Below are 20,586 nucleotides of genomic sequence, written 5' to 3'. Positions count from 1 at the left end.
GCAGTGTAGATGTGATCGGTGTATATGGATACATTGTATCATGCAGTGTAGATGTGATCGGTGTATATGGATACATTGTATCATACAGTGTAGATGTGATCGGTGTATATGGATACATTGTATCATGCAGTGTAGATGTGATCGGTGTATATGGATACATTGTATCATACAGTGTAGATGTGATCGGTGTATATGGATACATTGTATGATGCAGTGTAGATGTGATCGGTGTATATGGATACATTGTATCATACAGTGTAGATGTGATCGGTGTATATGGATACATTGTATCATGCAGTGTAGATGTGATCGGTGTATATGGATACATTGTATCATGCAGTGTAGATGTGATCGGTGTATATGGATACATTGTATCATGCAGTGTAGATGTGATCGGTGTATATGGATACATTGTATCATGCAGTGTAGATGTGATCGGTGTATATGGATACATTGTATCATGCAGTGTAGATGTGATCGGTGTATATGGATACATTGTATGATGCAGTGTAGATGTGATCAGTGTATATGGATACATTGTATCATGCAGTGTAGATGTGATCGGTGTATATGGATACATTGTATCATGCAGTGTAGATGTGATCGGTGTATATGGATACATAGTATCATGCAGTGTAGATGTGATCGGTGTGTACAGAGGAGTACGCAGAGAATACATTGTCTCTCTCCGGGTTATACATTGTATCTCAGTGAATGGAGTCTTTGTATAGCTCAGCAGATATAAGGGGAGGGCGGGTCATGTGATCTGTCAGCTGACCAGGAAGAGGAGGTGGGGGGTGCAGCACAGAGCTGGGTGTGTGTACATTGGATGTCACCGCTCAGGATGCAGTGTGTGTATATAGGAAGTATACAGTGTATATTGTGTGTTGTGGGTGATCGGATACATTGTGTGTGATGTATATTGTGAAATGTATAATGTGTATATAGATTGTGTAATGTACAGGGTGTCTATTATATGATGTACGTATTGTGGGATGTACACAGTGTATATTATATGATGTATGGGGGAGATTTACTAAAACTGATGCAGGTGTGCAAATTATCCAATCAGCTTCCAGGTTTTATTGTCAAAGCTTAGCTGAACAAGCTGAAGTTAGATACTGGTTACTATGCACAGTTACACCAGTAAATATCCCCCATGGTGTATGTTATATAACATATATTGTGCAATGTACAGTGTATATATTATATGGTGTATATTGTGGGATGGATGGGGTGTATACTATACAGTGTATATTGTGGGATGGAGGAGATGTATATTAGATGGTGTATATTCTTGAATGGAGGGGATGTATATTGTGGGATGGAGGGTGTTTATATTATATGGTGCATATTGTGGGATAGAGGGGGTGTATATTATACAGTGTATGTATATTGTGGGATGGATGAGGTGTATATTATACAGTGTATATTGTGGGATGGATGAGGTGTATATTGTACAGTGTATATTGTGGGATGCTACAATGTATATGATATGATGTATACTGTGTGATGTATGGGGTATATATTATATTGTGGGATGGAGGGGTGTATATTATACAGTGTATATTGTGGGATGGAGGGGGTGTATATTATACAGTGTATATTGTTGGATGGAGGGGGTGTATATTATACAGTGTATATTGTGGGATGGAGGGGGCGTATATTATACAGTGTATATTGTTGGATGGAAGGGGTGTATATTAGATTTAGGGGGTGTATATTATACGGTGTATATTGTGGGATGGATGAGGTGTATATTGTACAGTGTATATTGTGGGATGGAGGGGGTGTATATTATACAGTGTATATTGTGGGATGGAGGGGGTGTATATTAGATGGAGGGTGTGTATATTATACGGTGTATATTGTGGGATGGAAGGGGTGTATATTAGATGGAGGGGGTGTATATTAGATGGAGGGGGTGTATATTATACAGTGTATATTGTGGGATGGAGGGGGTGTATATTATACAGTGTATATTGTGGGATGGAGGGGGTGTATATTAGATGGAGGGGGTGTATATTATACAGTGTATATTGTGGGATGGACGAGGTGTATATTATACAGTGTATATTGTGGGATGGATGAGGTGTATATTGTACAGTGTATATTGTGGGATGCTACAATGTATATGATATGATGTATACTGTGTGATGTATGGGGTATATATTATATTGTGGGATGGAGGGGGTGTATATTATACAGTGTATATTGTGGGATGGAGGGGGTGTATATTATATGGTGTATACTGTGGGATGGGGGGGTGTATACTGTGGGATAGAGGGGGTGTATATTATACAGTGTATGTATATTGTGGGATGGATGAGGTGTATATTATACAGTGTATATTGTGGGATGCTACAATGTATATGATATGATGTATACTGTGTGATGCATGGGGTATATATTATATTGTGGGATGGAGGGGGTGTATATTATACAGTGTATACTGAGGGATGGAGGGGATGTATATTATACAGTGTATATTGTGGGATGAATGGGGTGTATATTATGGGATGGATGGGGTGTATCTTATACAGTGTATATTGTGGGATGGAGGTGGTGTATATTATACAGTGTATATTATGGGATGGAGGGGGTTTACAGTATATTATATGTTGTAGATTGTGGGATGGAGGTGGTGTACAGTATATTATATGGTGTATATTGTGGGATGGAGGGGGTGTAGATTATATGGTGTAGATTGTGGGATGGAGGGGGTGTACAGTATATTATACGGTGTATATTGTGGGATGGAGGGGGTGTATATTATATGGTGTAGATTGTGGGATGGAGCGGGGTGTATATTATACAGTGTATATTGTGGGATGGAGGTGGTGTACAGTATATTATATGGTGTATATTGTGGGATGGAGGGGGTGTACAGTATATTATACGGTGTATATTGTGGGATGTTACGGTGTATATGATTTGATGTATACTGTGTGATGTATGGGGTGTAGACGCTGTGGAAGGAGTGACTGGACTTGTATATTATAGAGGTACACTGATAATAAACCTTAACAGTGTCTCCCCCCAGTGATGACCTCGGAGAACTCCCCTCTCTTGCACTATCGGCTCTTCAGTGTGTCGGATGGGGCTCTTGGTCCTCCAGACTCCGCCCTCTGCGATGGAGATGCCACCACGGTGGGGACTGGACCCGCTCCCCGCAAGCTATCCACTTTCTTCGGGGTGGTTGTGCCAACTGTCCTGTCCATGTTCAGCATTGTCGTCTTCATGAGGATCGGTGAGTGCCGCGTCTGTCTTGTCTGTGTGTCCATTCAATGAAAACTATTTTCTGTCTGCTGAGGTCCCCCCTAGACATAAACTGGCCTGCTGCAGGGGTGGGATCCATTGGGTAGGTTAGGAGATCTGGTAAAATATCTTGGTTTTCCCTGATAAACTGGACCTAGAGTGTAGTTTACTGAACCAAGCCCAGAGGTTCAGGCCCCACTCTGCTTGATCTTAGGTTGGTTAGACTGTCTGTCCTCATCCATCTGCCACCTTAACCACTTCAATACCTGGCACTTTCACCCCCTTTCTGCCCAGGCTCATTTTCAGCTTCAGCTCTGTCACACTTTGAATGCAATTCAATTGCACGGTCATGCAATGCCGTACATAAATTAAATTTTTTATCTTTTTTATCACACAAATAGAGCTTTCTTTTGGTGGTATGTAATCACTGCTGGGTTTTGTATTTTATTTTAATACTAGAAGACAGAAAATTTAGAAGAAAAAAAAAAAAGTTGTTCTTATTTTGTATCAGTAAATTTCGTAAATAGGTAATTTTTCTCCTTCACTGATGTGCGTTGATGAAGAGGCACTAATATGCACCACTGGTGGTCACTGATTGGTGTCACTGATGTGCATTGATTGGTGTCACTGATGTGCATTGATTGGTGTCACTAATGTGCACTGTTTTTGCCTTACTGTAATCAGGGCACTGATGATCAGTGCCCTGATTACTTTTCCCGCACTCCCCTTTAAGGAGGAGCCGCTGATTGGTCATTGTGAGCACTGATTGGGGACATTGATTGCTGTCATTGATTGCTGTCACTGATGGGCATTGATTGCTGTCACTGATGGGCATTGATTGCTGTCACTGATGGGCACTGTTTTTTACTGTACTTTACTGTAATCAGGGCACAGATGATCAGTTCCCTAGTTACCCTTCCTGGACTTCCCTTTGAGGAGGAGCCGGTGATCGGCTCTCCTCTACCACAGTGTGAGGCGAGGAGCGCCGATAAACGGCACTTCCGCATTTACATGTGACCGGCTGTGATTGGACAGAGCCGATCACACGGGTAAAGAGTCACGCCACGTTCACCAAGATTGGGGTCGCGCCGTGTCCTAGGAACAAGGGCCCCAGAACAAGGCGCGGCCGCTTTCGCCATGCTGCGCGCCTGCTCTGGGGCCCTGTTATTTGACGTCGTCCCAGAACGAGAGCCGCACCACTCTGCCATCATTTGACGGTGGGTGGACGGCTAGTAGTTAGAACTGAACTCCAGGGATGTGGCTAAATACATGGATAAAAGAGTGACCAGTCTTTACTACAGGAATTCCCACACTAGATTACTGCACAGATCTTGAAAAGATACATAGTTGACACCCCTGGCAGGTGACATGGGCTCACCCTAGGTACAGAGTCTAAACAGCTTAATCTTCATCAGAGCATCCCAAAAGGGGTAATGGGCCATTGACCCAAGAGCCCCCAAGGCTACTTTGCTGCAAACTGACACCAAATAGTGGCCCTTATGATAGCCCTACTAAGGGGTCATTGGAACCAGACAGCTTCCCCATGGAGACAATGGTGTGATATGATGGGCAGCCAGAGTTCCAGTTGGCAGGCATCAGGCAAGAGAATGGTCAGAGTCCAGGCAGAGGTTGAGGCAGACAAGAGAATGGCTGGAGTCAAGGTAGAGGTTGAATCTTACAACATACATGAGAATGATTGGTATCCAGGTAGAGATTGGGACATACAGCGGGCAAGAGAATGGTTGATGTCTAGAAAGAGACTGAGGCAGGCAGAAGCAAGAGTAGTTTAGTACAGGTTGAGGCAGGTATCAGGTAAGAGAATGGTCCGAGCTCAGGCAGAGGTTGAGGTAGGTAAGAGAATCCAGGCAGAGGCTGAAGCCAACAACATACAAGACAACGCTTAGTGTCCAGGAAGTGGTTGAAGCGGGCAAGAGAATGGTTGGTGTCCAGGCAGAGGCTGGGGCAGGCAGTGGGCAAGAGACTAGTTGATGTCTCGACAGAGGCTGAGGCAGACAGCGGGCAAGAGAATGGTTAAGAGTCCACACAGAGGTTGAGGCAAGCAAAAGAGAGGCTGGAGTCCAGGCTGGGGTTGAGCCAAGCCATAGGCTGGAGAATGGTTGATGTCTTGACCGAGGTCAGGGCAGGCAGCAGGCTAGAGAATGGTTGGATTCCAAGCAGAGGTTAAATGAGGCAGCAAGCAAGAGAATGGCCAGTGTGCAGGCTGAGGTCAAGACAAATGACAGGCAAGAAAATGGTTGGTGTCAAGGCAGTCTGCAGGCACGAGTATGTTCGGAATCCAGACAGAGTTAAAGGCAGGCAGGAGATCTACAGTAAAAGGCCAACAGGCAGTGTCAACAAATCGGGACTGAGCAGAATCTAGCAATCTGGTTTGGCAATGGAAACCGCAACACTAGCCAGAAACTTGAAGTATAAGGTAGCTGTCGAGAAGGCACAGCACTGGTTACCATAAGGGAAGATGTTTAAATACCTTCCAGTATCAGAGCCACACACAGCTGTGCATCCACCAGTGCATGCTAAGGCACGTGCAGTTGTATGACCAGCCGTAGACAAAGAACCACAAGCCGGTACGCATGCACACAACACACTGCGGATGGATAGGATGGGTCATGCTTCTGGTTCTACAGACATGGATTCTGTAGGTACCATAATTAATATTTGCATAGTTATTCAGGTTGAATAAAAGACACAAGTCCATCTGGCACAACCAATAAAAAACAAAAAAACAGTAAGGAAATCCAACCATAAACTCCCATATACACAATCCTATAACCGCAGTTGATCCAGAGGAAGGCGAAAAAACCCCAGCAAAGCATTAACCAATTTGCTACAGCAGGGAAAATAATTCCTTCCTGATCCCCCGAGAGGCAATCGAATATTCCCTGGATCAACTTTACCTATAAATATTAGTACACATTTATATTATGTACACCAAGATTCAAGTTGAGCACACGTGCCTCTTTATACTATTTGCTTATCCCGGCGCGCAGCTTTAATTCTGTAGATGGTTAGAAGTGCCTATCTGATAAGACTCTTTATTCAGTGATAAGTCTCTCTATACGTCTGTCAGATAAAACTCCGGGTTTGTTAACTCTCTGCCTGATAAAGCCTTGTGTCCGATAACACACCACTCTGGTCTGACAGAAGTCGATTGTCTATCCGTATCTGTGGCCCCGTACATACGGACATTGGAAACACCCAACTCCACTTTCACTATAAATCCACTAAATACATCGAAGGAGCATCCAAATAAAAGCTGTGCAAAGGCTTACCATTCATTTTTGTTTTCTAACGCAATGCACGGTAATGCATCCCACACAGTGGGGGGGGGGTCAATGACCTGGCCATGTTGCCTGTCTGGATCATAAAACTGGCTGAACAGAATTAGAAATCCTTTAGCCGGTGAAATATTTCCCACCAGTGAATTTTCAGATCGGTGTTTCGGTAAGACTTTAAAAATCATAAATGTATAACTGCATGCGAACATTGTGGGTAATTAAAAATGAATTTTAATGTGAAGCTAGCTGAGATTTTATGACCTCTGCAGCTATCTTTCTCTGTGTGATAAGATGTGAGTCACTCTGCTGCGCTCTCTACTCTTCCTGGCTCCTTTTTTCTGGCTTCCTCCGCTCTTTCTTTCACTTCCTTGCTTTCTCTTGCTCTCTCGCTCGCTCTTTTTTTTTTGTTCACACCTTATCTCTCTCTCTCTTCCTCATAATCACTCTCTTATTCGCTCAAGCACTCTTGTTTTGTTCTCTCTTCCTTCCTCGCACTCTCACCTTTCCGCTCGCTGCCTCTCGCCCTTCTTGTCGCTGCCTCTCGCCCTTCTTGTCGCTGCCTCTCGCCCTTCTTGTCGCTGCCTCTCGCCCTTCTTGTCGCTGCCTCTCGCCCTTCTTGTCGCTGCCTCTCGCCCTTCTTGTCGCTGCCTCTTGTCGCTGCCTCTCGTCCTTCTTGTCGCTGCCTCTCGCCCTTCTTGTCGCTGCCTCTCGCCCTTCTTGTCGCTGCCTCTCGCCCTTCTTGTCGCTGCCTCTCGCCCTTCTTGTCGCTGCCTCTCGCCCTTCTTGTCGCTGCCTCTCGCCCTTCTTGTCGCTGCCTCTCGCCCTTCTTGTCGCTGCCTCTCGCCTTTCTTGTCGCTGCCTCTCGCCCTTCTTGTCGCTGCCTCTTGTCGCTGCCTCTCGCCCTTCTTGTCGCTGCCTCTCGCCCTTCTTGTCGCTGCCTCTCGCCCTTCTTGTCGCTGCCTCTCGCCCTTCTTGTCGCTGCCTCTCGCCCTTCTTGTCGCTGCCTCTCGCCCTTCTTGTCGCTGCCTCTCGCCCTTCTTGTCGCTGCCTCTCGCCTTTCTTGTCGCTGCCTCTCGCCTTTCTTGTCGCTGCCTCTCGCCTTTCTTGTCGCTGCCTCTCGCCTTTCTTGTCGCTGCCTCTCGCCTTTCTTGTCGCTGCCTCTCGCCTATCTTGTCGCTGCCTTTCTTGTCGCTGCCTCTCGCCCTTCTTGTCGCTGCCTCTCGCCCTTCCTCTCTCATGCTCCCAACCCCCCCGCCCCTTGCACTTGCCTGCTAGCGCCCTCTTTCCTCTTACTTGCCTTCTTGCCCCCCTTCCTTACTTTTACTTGCCCACTCGCACCCCCCCCTTTATTCGCCCACTTACTCTCCTGATCTTGCTCGTAACCCCCCCCCCCTTGCGTGCGCCCTCATCTGCTCGCACGTCCCCTTACTCGTCTACTTGTGCCCCCCCCTTACTCATCCGCTCACGCCCACCCCCCCCCCTTTCTCACTTAAACCCTCCCTCCATGCTGACGCTCTTCCTGAGTGCACATATTTTTCTTCACACTCGCTCTTTTTTTTTTTTTTTTTTCTTCACACTTGCTCTCTTCTTCGCACACGCTCACTCTTCTTTGCATTCTGTTTCTCTTTCTTTCGCTCTTTCTCTCTTTCCCTTTCTCTCTCTTTCTCTATCTCTCTCTCTATTTTTCTCTATCTCTCTCTCTCTCTCTTTTTTCTCGCTCGCGCTCTCTCTCGCTTTTTCTCACTCTCTCTTTTTCTCTTACTCGCGCTCTCGCGCTCTCTCGCTCTCTCTCTCTCTCGCGCTCTCTCTCTTTTTCTTGCTCTCGCTCTCTTCCTCACGCTTTCTCTTTCTTCATTGCTTCTGTTCTCTTTTCCTTTTCTCACGCTCTCTCTCTTTCTGTCTCTCTCACAGGATTCGTGGTTGGCCATGCTGGTCTCTTGCAGTCTCTCCTCATGCTCTTTGTAGCATACGCCATCATCTGGCTCACAGTGCTGAGTGTGTGCGCTATCTCCACCAATGGTGCTGTCCAAGGAGGCGGAGCTTACTGTATCCTTCAGTGATTCATAGCAATGTACCATACACCGATGTAAACCCGATCCATTCTTCTCTTCATAAAGTTTTGTTCAGTCAAAAACCTAATGGGAAAACATAAACGTTGCATATGAGTGGAATCCGTATAATTGTATGGGATAAATGAAGGAAAATGTAGTGTAAAATCTGAGAGATGAGCTCAATGAGACATGTCTAGACTGTGGAAAAGAGATGTGACAATTGTGGAACGTGTGAAAAACCAGAGGGTGAAAATGGTGATTTCATGGTAATTATGTTGACGATAGAGACCCTAAAGACACCAAGAGGCTCTGGTAACAAAATGCGTATTTAACCTACATCCAATTCGACAATCTACTACTAAAATACATAACATTTCTTCTATTAAAGGATCATTCCCCGAGGTGGGTGGAAACACCGAAACATCCTAGGTGGGCATGAACAGAGCTAAGACAATCCCAAGTTAGGCAGGAATACCCAAACATTCTAGGTGAGCAGGATCAGAGCCGGGGCCACCCCAAGATGGGCAGGAACCAAACTGGGACAACCCTAAGGATTTGAAGGAACACCCAAACCTCTTAGGTGGGCAAGAACAAAGCTGAGACCATACCAAGGTCGACAGGAACACCCAAACCTCCTGGATGGGTTGGATCCGAGCTGAGACCATTCTAAGGTGGGCAGGAACACCCAAACCTCCTAGGTGGGCAGGAACAAAGCTGGGTCTACCCCCCCCCTCCCCCCAAGGTTTGCAGGAACAAAGCTGAGACCATACCAAAGTGGGCAGGAACACCCAACCTTCCTAGGTGGGCAAGAACAGAGCTGAGGCCATCCCAAGGTGGGCAGGAAACAGAGCTGGGACCACCGTAAGGTTTTGCAGGAACACCCATATTACTATGTAGGCAGGATCAGAGCTTGGACCACCCCAAGTTGGGAGGAAAATTCAAACCTCCTAGGTCAGCAGGAAAATGGCTGGGGTCACCCCAATTTGGGTAGGAAGACCCAAACATTCTAGGTGGACAGGAACAAAGCTGGAACCATCCAGGGCAGGCAGGAACACCCAAACTTTCCAGTTGGTAGGAACAGAGCTGGTACATCCCTCAAGTTGTGTAGGAACACTCAAACTTCATACGTGGGCAGGAATAGAGCTGGGACCATCCAGGGAGGACAGGAACACCCAAACCTTTAAGTTGGCAGAAACAGAGCTGGCATAACCCCCAAGGTGGGCAGGAACACCAAAACCTCCTAGGTAGACAAGAACAGACCCAGGTGGATTTCATTACGGGGTTCCCCAAGAAACAAGATGGCAGCAGATTACGAGATCTGCCCAAATCTGTATTGCCTATAATTCATATTTCCTTTTAACATAGATATGGTATCACCCTAGTGTGGATCTAATGCTAGCCATTTATTCAGGAGTTTTGGAAGCTTTCAGTCAGCTTTTGTTTGAAAGCGCATAAAATAACCGATACACTGCTACACTCAGTTTTACCCTCAGTTTCAATCTGGTTTCCTTCGACCAAATTAGAAGGGAAGCTCAAAAATGTTGTTGACTTTGTGTTGCCATTGGTTTCAGTTAATGACCACCACAAATTTGAAAATTGGAAAATGATCAAATTTTGAATGTGAAGTGTTGATGTAGGACACTCGATCCTGAGTGAACTTCTTACTCAGAATTGCCAGGTGTTTAGGCCAGCTTTAAATTATAACTCCAGCCTAATAGCCTCTACTCCTGTTCCATGGCTAGCTGTAACTTTTTTTGGATTCCTCTTCACTTTCCCACCTTAGATTCGATTTCCCCACCGGGAACTGAGACCGCAATAGAAAACCTTATAGGGGCCATCGAAAAGAAAATATGTTTTGGCTGAAACAATACTTTAAAGCACAGGATGGAAAAGTACTTTTAGTCATATAGCACTTTAAATCTTAAGGTTTTAGCTAACCATATTTTTATGTAGTCGCCTCTTGTTGTCTCTTAACCATCTTCCAGTTATGATCTCACGCACGCTGGGCCCAGAGTTTGGCGGTAGTATCGGCCTGATGTTTTACCTGGCCAATGTGTGTGCGTGCGGAGTTTACGTTCTGGGCCTGGTGGAGGGTGTGCTGGATATTTTCGGAAGAGGTCAGTTCTATCTTCTAGCCTACGTCACACCCATTTCCCTTCCTTTTTTAGTTTCCTCCATAACTCCTCTTGTCTCCTTTCCCCCGCAGATTCGTCTGATCCCACCAATCCCCTACGCTCGCTTCCGCAGGGGTATGGATACAACTTCCTGTACGCCAGCGTGGTACTCCTCCTCTGTTTGTCCATCTGTCTGGTTGGGGCATCCATTTACTCCCAGGCTGCATTCTTCATTTTTATTCTGGTTTTCGTGGTCCTCTTGTCCATCTTGCTCAGTTTCTTGGCCGTCGGGCCACGCCAAATCACCATCCGACATGGAGGGAATGTAACTCTAGTTGGAGAGTACACCGGAATTAACAGCACCACTCTCCATAACAACCTGCAAGGTAAGCACTGTGTATGGGATGTATCGCCAATCACCTGTCTTCGTATTTCCTGTATATTATGGGTAGACTCCATCACTTCTGAGTGATCATAAAGGGGATGGTAGGAGCCCCCTAATATTGGGCACAGCAGGTGTACAGACCTGGGGACTCGGCACAGGGATGGTGGGAACCCTTCATAATGGGCACAGCAGGTGTACAGACCCTAGAACTTAGCACAGGGATGGCAGGAGCCCCACATATTGGGCACAGCAGGTGTACGGACCTGGGAACTCAGCACAGGGATGGTGGGAACTCCTCATATTGGGCACAGCAGGTGTACAGACCTGGGAACTCCCCACAGGAATTGTAGGAACCCTTCATAATGGGCACAGCAGGTGTACAAACCTGGGAACTCAGCACAGGGATGGTGGGAAACTGCCATTCCACTCACTGACAGCAAGGTATGAGGTTGCTGGTTCCTTAGCTCGTGTGCTTCCAGAAGCCAGGGGCTAGAGTTGCTTCTCTGCCCCAGGAGGCAGGGGCGTAACTACAGGGGTTGCAATTGCAACCGGGCCCCATGCTCTAGGGGGCCCATGCAGCTCCACTGTATATCTGGATAGGAGGGGCAGCGGGGGGCAGCATGTAGAGAAATCACTGTCCTCCTTTTTCCTCCTGTAGCTGCAAGAGGAAAATGGAGGAGATTGGTTCCTCTGTATGCTGCCCCCCGCCACTCCTCCTATCCAGTTCACTTGTGTTCTGCTGTCTCTGGGCCCCTGTGTGCTCCCCTGGGGGGCCCTGTATGTTTTCTTGCACCGGGGCCCTGAAGGTTCTAGTTACACCTCTGCCAGGAGGGATGCTGGATCCTGGGGAGGACCCCGGCGGGGGCCCCCTGGATAGGCCTGAGACTAGGCCTCAGTCTATGGAAGACATTGGGCTTGGCCCAAGGAGAGCTGAATCCTGTCTGCCTTTAGACGGAGGATTGTGGACAAGCTGACACGGATTGAGAAAGAAGAGGAGAATTTGGCATCTTTGAATGCGGAATTTAAAAATAAAAAGTTGTTTTGTGCCAAACTCTACAGCAAGAAGAGACCGGCTCTGAGGCCTGAATTGAAGGACTTAGAGCAAGCTTTGAGGAAGCATTTAAGGAGAAATACAGGAATGAGGAATGTTTCAGCCCTATGAGGAGAGGAGCCGTTTCCAGCATGGAGAGTGACCCAGCCAATGAGGAGATGCAGGTACCGACAGAGTCACCAGAGAGTGAGAAAGTGGGCCCGGAGGATGAGCCCAGATCTTCAACACCTAAAACATCTGCTGATCCCCCAATAGTGGAGGCCTCTGTCTCCCTCCCTCTGCAGCAGCAATGTGGAACATCTAAGCAGGAGGTTGAGGGGGGTACTGGCATGCTGGAGTTTATCGCTAAGCTGGAATCCCCTCTGGATGGAAGAAAGTTCCATTTCTCTGCAGATTCCTCAGATGAGGAGATGGATACTGTTCCTCGCCCTGTGAAAGAAAGACCTGTGGAGAAAGGAAGATTTACCATGAAGTCTAAAACAACCAGGAGGAAGTTTGATCCCACCATCAGCCATGACCCTGCAGAGGTAACAACACAGCAAGCAGGTACAGTGAGTGAGCAAGGTGGCGATGTAAACTTTAATAATGACAATGTGCTTGCTGAGGGTTGTAGTGCTATGGGCTGTCAGCCCACACCCATAGACAATGTGCAGCATGCAGTGCAACCTGATGCACTTACTGAAAAAACTTTAAATGCAATTGGCGGGAAAGCTGGAAATAACTGTGAGCTTCTGGGGGAAGAGTCTGCAGAGAGGAGCACCACGGACATTGCAGAGGCTTTTCCTGATCCAGATAAAGCTGCTGTTCCTGAGAATGGTGGAAGAGATGCTGGGAGCAGTAGTGCTACAACTTTTTTGGAGTCTGCCGTAGACAAGACTGTGATTGAATCTTGGAAAGCAGCTGAGTGCTCAGAGCAGGGGGAGTGGGTGGGGGAGGGTCTTGTCTCTGCTGCTCCAAAGACTGCAAGGGTTGATTCAGGCTCCTTGTCAGCAGGTGTAGTTGTGTCTAAAGACAATGCTCTAATTACTGGTGGTGTGTCTGGGAGGAAAGCCTATGCTGGTGCTGCTGCAGGATCTGGGAGGAGGGAGCAAGCAGGGAAGGAGCATGGAAATGTTTTATCTTCCTCACTATTTAAAAGGAGGAATGTTGTGCAGCTTCAATGGGAGGGTGAGGGTAATTCTCCATATAGCAGAGCAGTGGTTGATAAGATTTTGCAGATGGGATTTAGACCCAAAGATATCTTTGCCCTGATCAGTCCGACCGTCTCCTATTTTGTACGATTTTGTCCTTTATCCGTCCGTAGTCTTTGGACATATTGTGGGAAAAATATGAACATGTGTGTAGGAGCCTGCCGGACTGGAAAGGGCTCATTCCCAAGGTTGTATCACGCCAGCCACTCATTAAAATTGTGACAATTCTTGTGCGCAATGAATCTATACCACAAGGGGATTTATCTGTATGGTTGAGGAGATATGGAGACATCCTGAGCCCCTTACAGAAAATTATGGATGATCGGGGAATATGGACGGGGGGATGGTCTGTGCAGCTAAAACTGAGAGTTATTGGTAATGTCATCCAGCATCTGCTATCCTCAGCTTTCCTGGGGAGGGACAGGCTGACCATCTTCTATCCAGGCCAGCCAAAGCTGTGCAATAAGTGTGGGTATAAAGGGCACTTTGCATCCTCCTGTCCAGTAATGAAATGCTCTCTGTGTCAGGATTTAGGGCATTTGGCAAAGGATTGCAATATTATAAGGTGCAACTTGTGCAGTGCGGTTGGGCATCCTTACAGTCAGTGTCTTGAGGCAATGCATAACCAGCCTGAGCTCATGCGGGAGTTCTTCCGCCTGGACATGGTGGATGTTCAGAGCTCAGCAGCTAGGGTGCCTGCGATTCCCTCTGAATCTGTGCCTGTGTCTTCCCAGTCTGTGGTGCCCCAGTCTGTGGGTTTGCCTAGTGTGCTTGTGTCTTCCCAGTCTGTGGTGCCCCAGTCCGTGGGTTTGCCTAGTGTGCCTGTGTCTTCCCAGTCTGTGCCAATGCCCAGTGTGCCTATGTCTTCCGAATCTGTGGTGCCCCAGTCTGTGTCTTTGCCTAGTGTGTCAGTGTCTTCCCAGTCTGTGGTGCCCCAGTCTGTGCCAATGCCCAGTGTGTCAGTTTTCTCCCAGTCTGTATGTAAGGTATCAGTTACCGAGAATGTGTCCAATCCTTCTGTGTCTATGTCTTCCAAAATTGTAGAGGCGGCAAGAGGTGCTGAGGCAGGGGCATCAAGTGCAGTGCCTGTCCCCCCTCCCTCGACATTGCAGGGCTTCTATTAGGGACCATGGGGTGCAGAGAAGTGGGGAGAATGGTGAAGAGGCTGACCTGGTGGTAGATAAGGTAAGGGAGAGTGGGGTTGAAGGGGAGGGTAAGAGTGGGGAAACTGTTATTTCCAGTTTGTCCAAGGATGATGTGGAATGGTTGGAGGAGAAAAGGAGGAAGGGCAAAAGAAGGGAAAAAAAGGTGTTCAGTTACCCAAAGTCCTAAGGTTTTGCCTTTGACAAATAAGTTTGGGGTCCTGTCAGATGATGACGATGAATGGGACTCGTTGAGTACAGCATCTTCTATGGATGATGAGTCCCAGGGTGCACTGAACGCACTGGTTCTCCAGGGAGAGAGAGTAGTCAGGCTAAGAAATGGCTGCCTCAATTATCCTAATGGCAGTTCCCACTCCGTTAAAAGTGGCAACCATTAATGTTGTCAGCTTAAAATCAGTCATAAAATATAATTTTGGTAAAAGGCTACATGCATTGTGACGGTGATGTTCTTTAGGCTGGCTCTTTCGTAGGGTTTATGCTGTGCGCAATATGGTTTATTTATTATGTTCTTGTTTGTTTTTGTTTTTTGGTTTTGTATAGTTATATTCAATTATTTTGTAAATATGTTATTTATTAATTATTATGGTTTTATTGTATATAAGTTGTTGTTTGTAAGATTTTTCAATAAACAAAATTAACCCCTCATAATGGGCACAGTAGGCGTACAGACCCGGGAATTCAGCACAGGGATGGTGGGAACCCTTCATAATGGGCACAGCAGGTGTACAGATCCAGTGGCTACAACTTGGTGATTAGTATTCATTTACTTCCGTTATTGTTGGTTTAAACTCTTTCTAGCTTCTCACAATGTGCATTAAAAGCTGCAGCAAGTCATATAGAGCCTAATTTCCTGGCTGTTGGACAACCAGCATCATTTAGCATTTTCCTCCCCAGCCTGACTATCCCTGGCCACCCTTTTTATTCATTTGATTGCAGTTCTTTCAAATATGGAGAGTCAACATTATATGTGGGCGTCCCCTAGGCCAGTCTGCAAATGCACCCTAGGAAATGCTCACTCCCCCAGACTGACCTCAAGGCATTCTGGCTTGCATTAGAGATGTGGACTCTTGAGAGAGGTACTGAGGCAGGGTGCTATGATATTTTCAGTAAGCTATGTACAGCACCTTTTCCCCCTCCCACCAGCCATGATATGTCTGCATTGTATAGAGCATCCCAGAGACCCAGTGATGACTTCACTCAGGGGAGGACTGGGCCAGGGGGCAGGGGGGCAATTGCCCCTCGGGCCGCTCTGATGTCCTGTAAAAAAGCTGCACTGCTTCTGCCACAGGCATGCCTAAAGGATTCCTGGTGGAGAGAGGTAAAAAGTCCCCGCCACTGACCTAATGAGTGCGGGTTGAAGACAAGGACAGAGCACCGGCCTCCCTCCCCAGTATGGATGGTGTAAACTGTTTCTGAGCAGAGGCCAGTTCCATGCCTCACTGGAAACTCTCCTCCCCTGGCCAGCCCCAACCGAGCTGTCCCAGCTCTCCCCAACCGCCCCCTGCTGGCCAGGTTGGGAACCCGGATTTAGCCGGTGAGTACAGAGTACCTGGAGCAGGGCTTCAGCCTGGAATGGGGATCAGGAGAAGGATGGGAAGAGGGAGAGTGGGGGTGGGGGGGGGGGGGGGGCCCAGTCGCTGCACCATGAGCCTCTGGTTTGTACTTTCCCCCTGGGCCGAACGTTGCCAGTCAGCCCCTGCCTTCACTAGATCTAAGTTATGAAGTTATTAAAACAATTTTAATAGCATGTTAATGGGAGGAACCAGTGAAGGCAAAATATAAGCAGATTAAACTTAATTTTAAAAAAAAATGCTGATGAATGCCATGTGTATATCTTTTTGTTATGGTGGATTTAGTATATTGTCCTTCTCTCGGCAGCGGAATATTCTCTAGATTATACCACTGGCAACCTCATGAATTTTGCGATTGTTTTTGCTGTGATGTTCAATGGCTGCACCGGCATCATGGCGGGGTGTAACATGTCTGGTAAGTCATGATACTATATTTCTAGATTAATGACCAGAACCTTCCCCTTTAAAATCTTTTGGGAACCCAAATGGGCCAGATCCAGCCTGTCCAATGTGGAAGTGCAGAAAAAAAAAGTCAAGGGGGCAGAGGAGGGGACAGTGGGGCAGTGTACGGGGGGGGGGGTGGGACAGCAGGGCAGTGTGCAGGGGGCTGGGACAGCAGGGCAGTGTGCAGGGGGCTGGGACAGCAGGGCAGTGTGCAGGGGGCTGGGACAGCAGGGCAGTTTGCAGGGGGCTGGGACAGCAGGGCAGTGTGCAGGGGGCTGGGACAGCAGGGCAGTGTGCAGGGGGCTGGGACAGCAGGGCAGTGTGCAGGGGGCTGAGACAGCAGGGCAGTGTGCAGGGGGCTGGGACAGCAGGGCAGGGGGCTGGGACAGCAGGGCAGTGTACAGGGGGCTGGGACAGTAGGGATGTGTACAGGGGGTTAGCAGGGCTGTGGGGGGCAACTGAAGTCTAGGGGGCACAGCCCACCCCAGCACCCTCCTAGATCTGGCCATTAACCTAAATGGGAACTACAATTAGAAGCTCATTGCATCCACTGACATCAAGGGGGCTACTAAATGCCAGTGGAGCCAAGTCTCCTCATTCACCATCAGTACCTGACCTAACAATTGGTTTTTTTGGGCTGATTGGACACAAATTCCCACAAACAAACTTTAAAATCTTGTGGAAAGCCTTCCTAAGAGTGGAGTCACTCCATAAAGACATGGTTTGACCAGTTTGGTGTGGAGGATCTTTGGTGGCCTGACAGAACTCTGACCCCCCAATCCTACTGAAAACCTATGGAACACTAATTGAGTCGGGTCTTCTCCTCCAAAGTCCGTGTATATGACCTCACAATTGTTCTTTTGATGATTTGACACAAATTCCCACAGAAACCCATCCAAATTTTGTGGGAAGCATTCTCAGAAGAGTGGGGCCAGGCACACTTCCCAGAAGGCATGGTGGTCTACACAGCGCCCTGACTTCAACCCTCCCGAACCCCTTTGGGAAGAATTGAAATGCCAACTGTGAGCCCGGTCATCTCAGTTACTAGTAGATTATCACTAGAACATTTTAGCCAGTTTACGAGCGCCCGCCGCAGATGTACTGCGGCAGGCAGCCGCTCCCAGGTGAATCGCCGTACATGTACGGCGCTCGCTCTCGGGAGTCTAGGGGGCGAGCACGGGCCGCAGGCGGCGCGCTCCCACCCCCGATTGTCAACAGGGAAGCCAATGCAGTGGGCAGGTGGCTCCGATTGCCGCCTGACACCCGCGATTGTTACCCGCTGAGAGAGAAGAACGGTCAGCTGTTGTAAACACAGCTGACCGTTCTTCTCCCTGGAATGATCACAGAGCCCCTGTGATCCTTCTATATAGGAACACAGGTCTCTATTGTCCTTTCAGAAGCCACGCCCCTATACAGTTAGAATCACTCCCCTAGGTTTACATTTAACCCCTTGATCACCCATAATGTTAACCCCTTCCCTGCCGATGTCATTTTTACAGTAACAGTGCATATTTTTAGCACTGATTACTGTAGTAATGTCACTAATCCCTAAATAAATAAAAATGTCATAAATCTTTCCCCTAGTTTGTAGACGCGATGCCTTTTGTGTAAACCAATCAAAATACGGGATTGGTATTTTTTTTTTTTTTTTTTTTTTTTTTTTAACAGAATACAACCTGGGCTAAAATGATAAAAAAAATTAGATTATTTTTTTTTTTTTTACATTTTTTCTTTTTTGGGAATGTTCTATAGCAGAAAGTGGAATATATATATATATATATATATATATATATATATATATATATATATATATATATATATATATATATATATATATATTTATTTATTTATTTATTTTTTTTCAGAATTGTCGCTATTTTTTTGTTTATAGCGCAATAAATAAAAATTCGCACATGTGATCAAATACCACCAAAAGAAAGCTCTATTTGTGGGGAAAAAAGGACATCCTCATTGGGTACAGCGTTGCACGACTGAGCAATTGTCAGTTAAAGTAACGCAGTGCCAAATGGCAAAAAATGGCCTGGTCATTAAGGTGGAAAATCTTCCGGGGCTGAAGTGGTTATTGCTTGTTACTGTCTGTTACTTTATATACTATTGTCATTCCTTTTGTTTACTATTTTCATTTTAGGCCCCTTTCACACATAGGAGTCCGTCGTCGGCGGACTCGTTTTTCTCAGTGGGGGATTGATCCGCCGATCCCCCGCTGAGCAGGCAGATGGCAGCTCTGTCTCTGCGCTGTGAGTGGAGACATAGCTGTCAGGTCCCCGCTGTCCTCTATGGGCGCCACACTAGCTACTACATTTTTTTTTTTTTTTTCTTCTGCCTGGAGTTCTGCATCCCCAACACCAAGAACTCTGATGATGAACATACAATCTAAAACATTTGTCCATTTTCACAGGGGAGCTGAAGCAGCCGAGTCGTGCCATTCCTCTAGGAACAATAATTGCGGTCATTATCACCTTCTTCGTCTACCTGATCCTCTTCATATTAGCAGCACTTACTTGTGACCGGTAAGAATACCTCCACCAAACTAGTGCCAATCCAAACCGAGCTTTCCTATAACAGAAGGTATATACAGCAGTTATATTGTGCTCATCACATATCCCAGATACTGAACATCCTAAATATAGTCCGTTGCACAACTTTCCAGCCAGAGCTGCTCATTTATAATTGAAATACACCCTAAATATAGAACCATTTATACAACTGTCCATCCAGAGCCTCTGGTTTATAGACTGGATACATCCTAAATATAGAGCCATTTATACAACTGTCCATCCAGAGCCTCTGGTTTATAGACTGGATACATCCTAAATATAGAGCCATTTATACAACTGTCCATCCAAAGCCTCTGGTTTATAGACCGGATACATCCTAAATATAGAGCCATTTATACAACTGTCCATCCAGAGCCTCTGGTTTATAGACTGGATACATCCTAAATATAGAGCCATTTATACAACTGTCCATCCAAAGCCTCTGGTTTATAGACTGGATACATCCTAAATATAGAGCCATTTATACAACTGTCCATCCAAAGCCTCTGGTTTATAGACCGGATACATCCTAAATATAGAGCCATTTATACAACTGTCCATCCAGAGCCTCTGGTTTATAGACTGGATACATCCTAAATATAGAGCCATTTATACAACTGTCCATCCAAAGCCTCTGGTTTATAGACTGGATACATCCTAAATATAGAGCCATTTATACAACTGTCCATCCAAAGCCTCTGGTTTATAGACTGGATACATCCTAAATATAGAGCCATTTATACAACTGTCCATCCAAAGCCTCTGGTTTATAGACTGGATACATCCTAAATATAGAGCCATTTATACAACTGTCCATCCAAAGCCTCTGGTTTATAGACGGAATACATCCTAAATATAGAGCCATTTATCCAACTGTCCATGCAGAGCCTCTGGTTTATAGACCAGATGAATCCTAAATATAGAACCATTTATCCAACTGTCCATCCAGAGTCACTGGTTTATAATTTCAAATCCGTCCTAAATATAGAGCTGTTTATCCAACTGTCCATCCAGAGCCTCTGGTTTGTAGACCAGACACATAGTTCTATAACCATTTATCCAACTGTCTATCCGGAGCCTCTGGTTTATAGACCGGATATATCCTAAATATAGAACCATTTATTCAACTGTCTATCCAGAGCCTCTGGTTTATAGACCGGATACATCCAAAATTTAGAACCATTTATCCAACTGTCCATCCAAATTTCTCCTGCCTTAACTGTCTCCCTAAAATCTTGGTGGATTAACTGGAATGTTCTGATTTTCTACCCCATTAGGACACTCCTGAGAGAGGACTATGGATTCTTCCGACCCATCAACATTTGGCCGCCCTTCGTCCTAATTGGGGTGTATGCCACGTCTCTGTCTGCCTCTATGAGCACCCTGATTGGGGCATCTCGCATTCTGCATGCCCTGGCCAAGGATGACCTGTTTGGTAAGAGAGTCTTTTTATATGTGGGAAGGACCTTCAATTAATTTAATTTTTTTTTTTTTTTACTGCGTAA

The 20,586-nt window shown here is 46.4% G+C and overlaps 1 protein-coding gene across 2 annotated transcripts in view; it reads left to right on the top strand.

Annotated features, from left to right (window-relative positions):
- Positions 1–798: 798 nt before the first annotated feature.
- SLC12A9 (solute carrier family 12 member 9) overlaps positions 799–20,586 on the top strand; it is a 52,561-nt gene continuing 32,773 nt past the window's right edge. Inside the window, exons 1-8 of one of the 2 annotated variants that reach the window (XM_082257199.1) lie at positions 799–851; positions 3,044–3,250; positions 8,466–8,600; positions 10,591–10,722; positions 10,812–11,105; positions 16,387–16,494; positions 18,943–19,054; positions 20,359–20,516. In XM_082257199.1, coding sequence (XP_082113325.1) covers positions 830–851; positions 3,044–3,250; positions 8,466–8,600; positions 10,591–10,722; positions 10,812–11,105; positions 16,387–16,494; positions 18,943–19,054; positions 20,359–20,516 — 1,168 coding nt within the window. In that variant the 5' untranslated portion in view covers positions 799–829. The remainder of the gene's footprint in view (positions 852–3,043; positions 3,251–8,465; positions 8,601–10,590; positions 10,723–10,811; positions 11,106–16,386; positions 16,495–18,942; positions 19,055–20,358; positions 20,517–20,586) is intronic. The other variant, XM_082257200.1, reaches the window with a different exon arrangement.

Source organism: Pelophylax lessonae (assembly GCF_965119305.1).
Source record: "Pelophylax lessonae genome assembly, chromosome: 4".
Taxonomy (NCBI): domain Eukaryota; kingdom Metazoa; phylum Chordata; class Amphibia; order Anura; family Ranidae; genus Pelophylax; species Pelophylax lessonae.
Note: the sequence above shows the minus strand (reverse complement) of the source record. Positions and strands in the feature narration are given on the sequence as shown.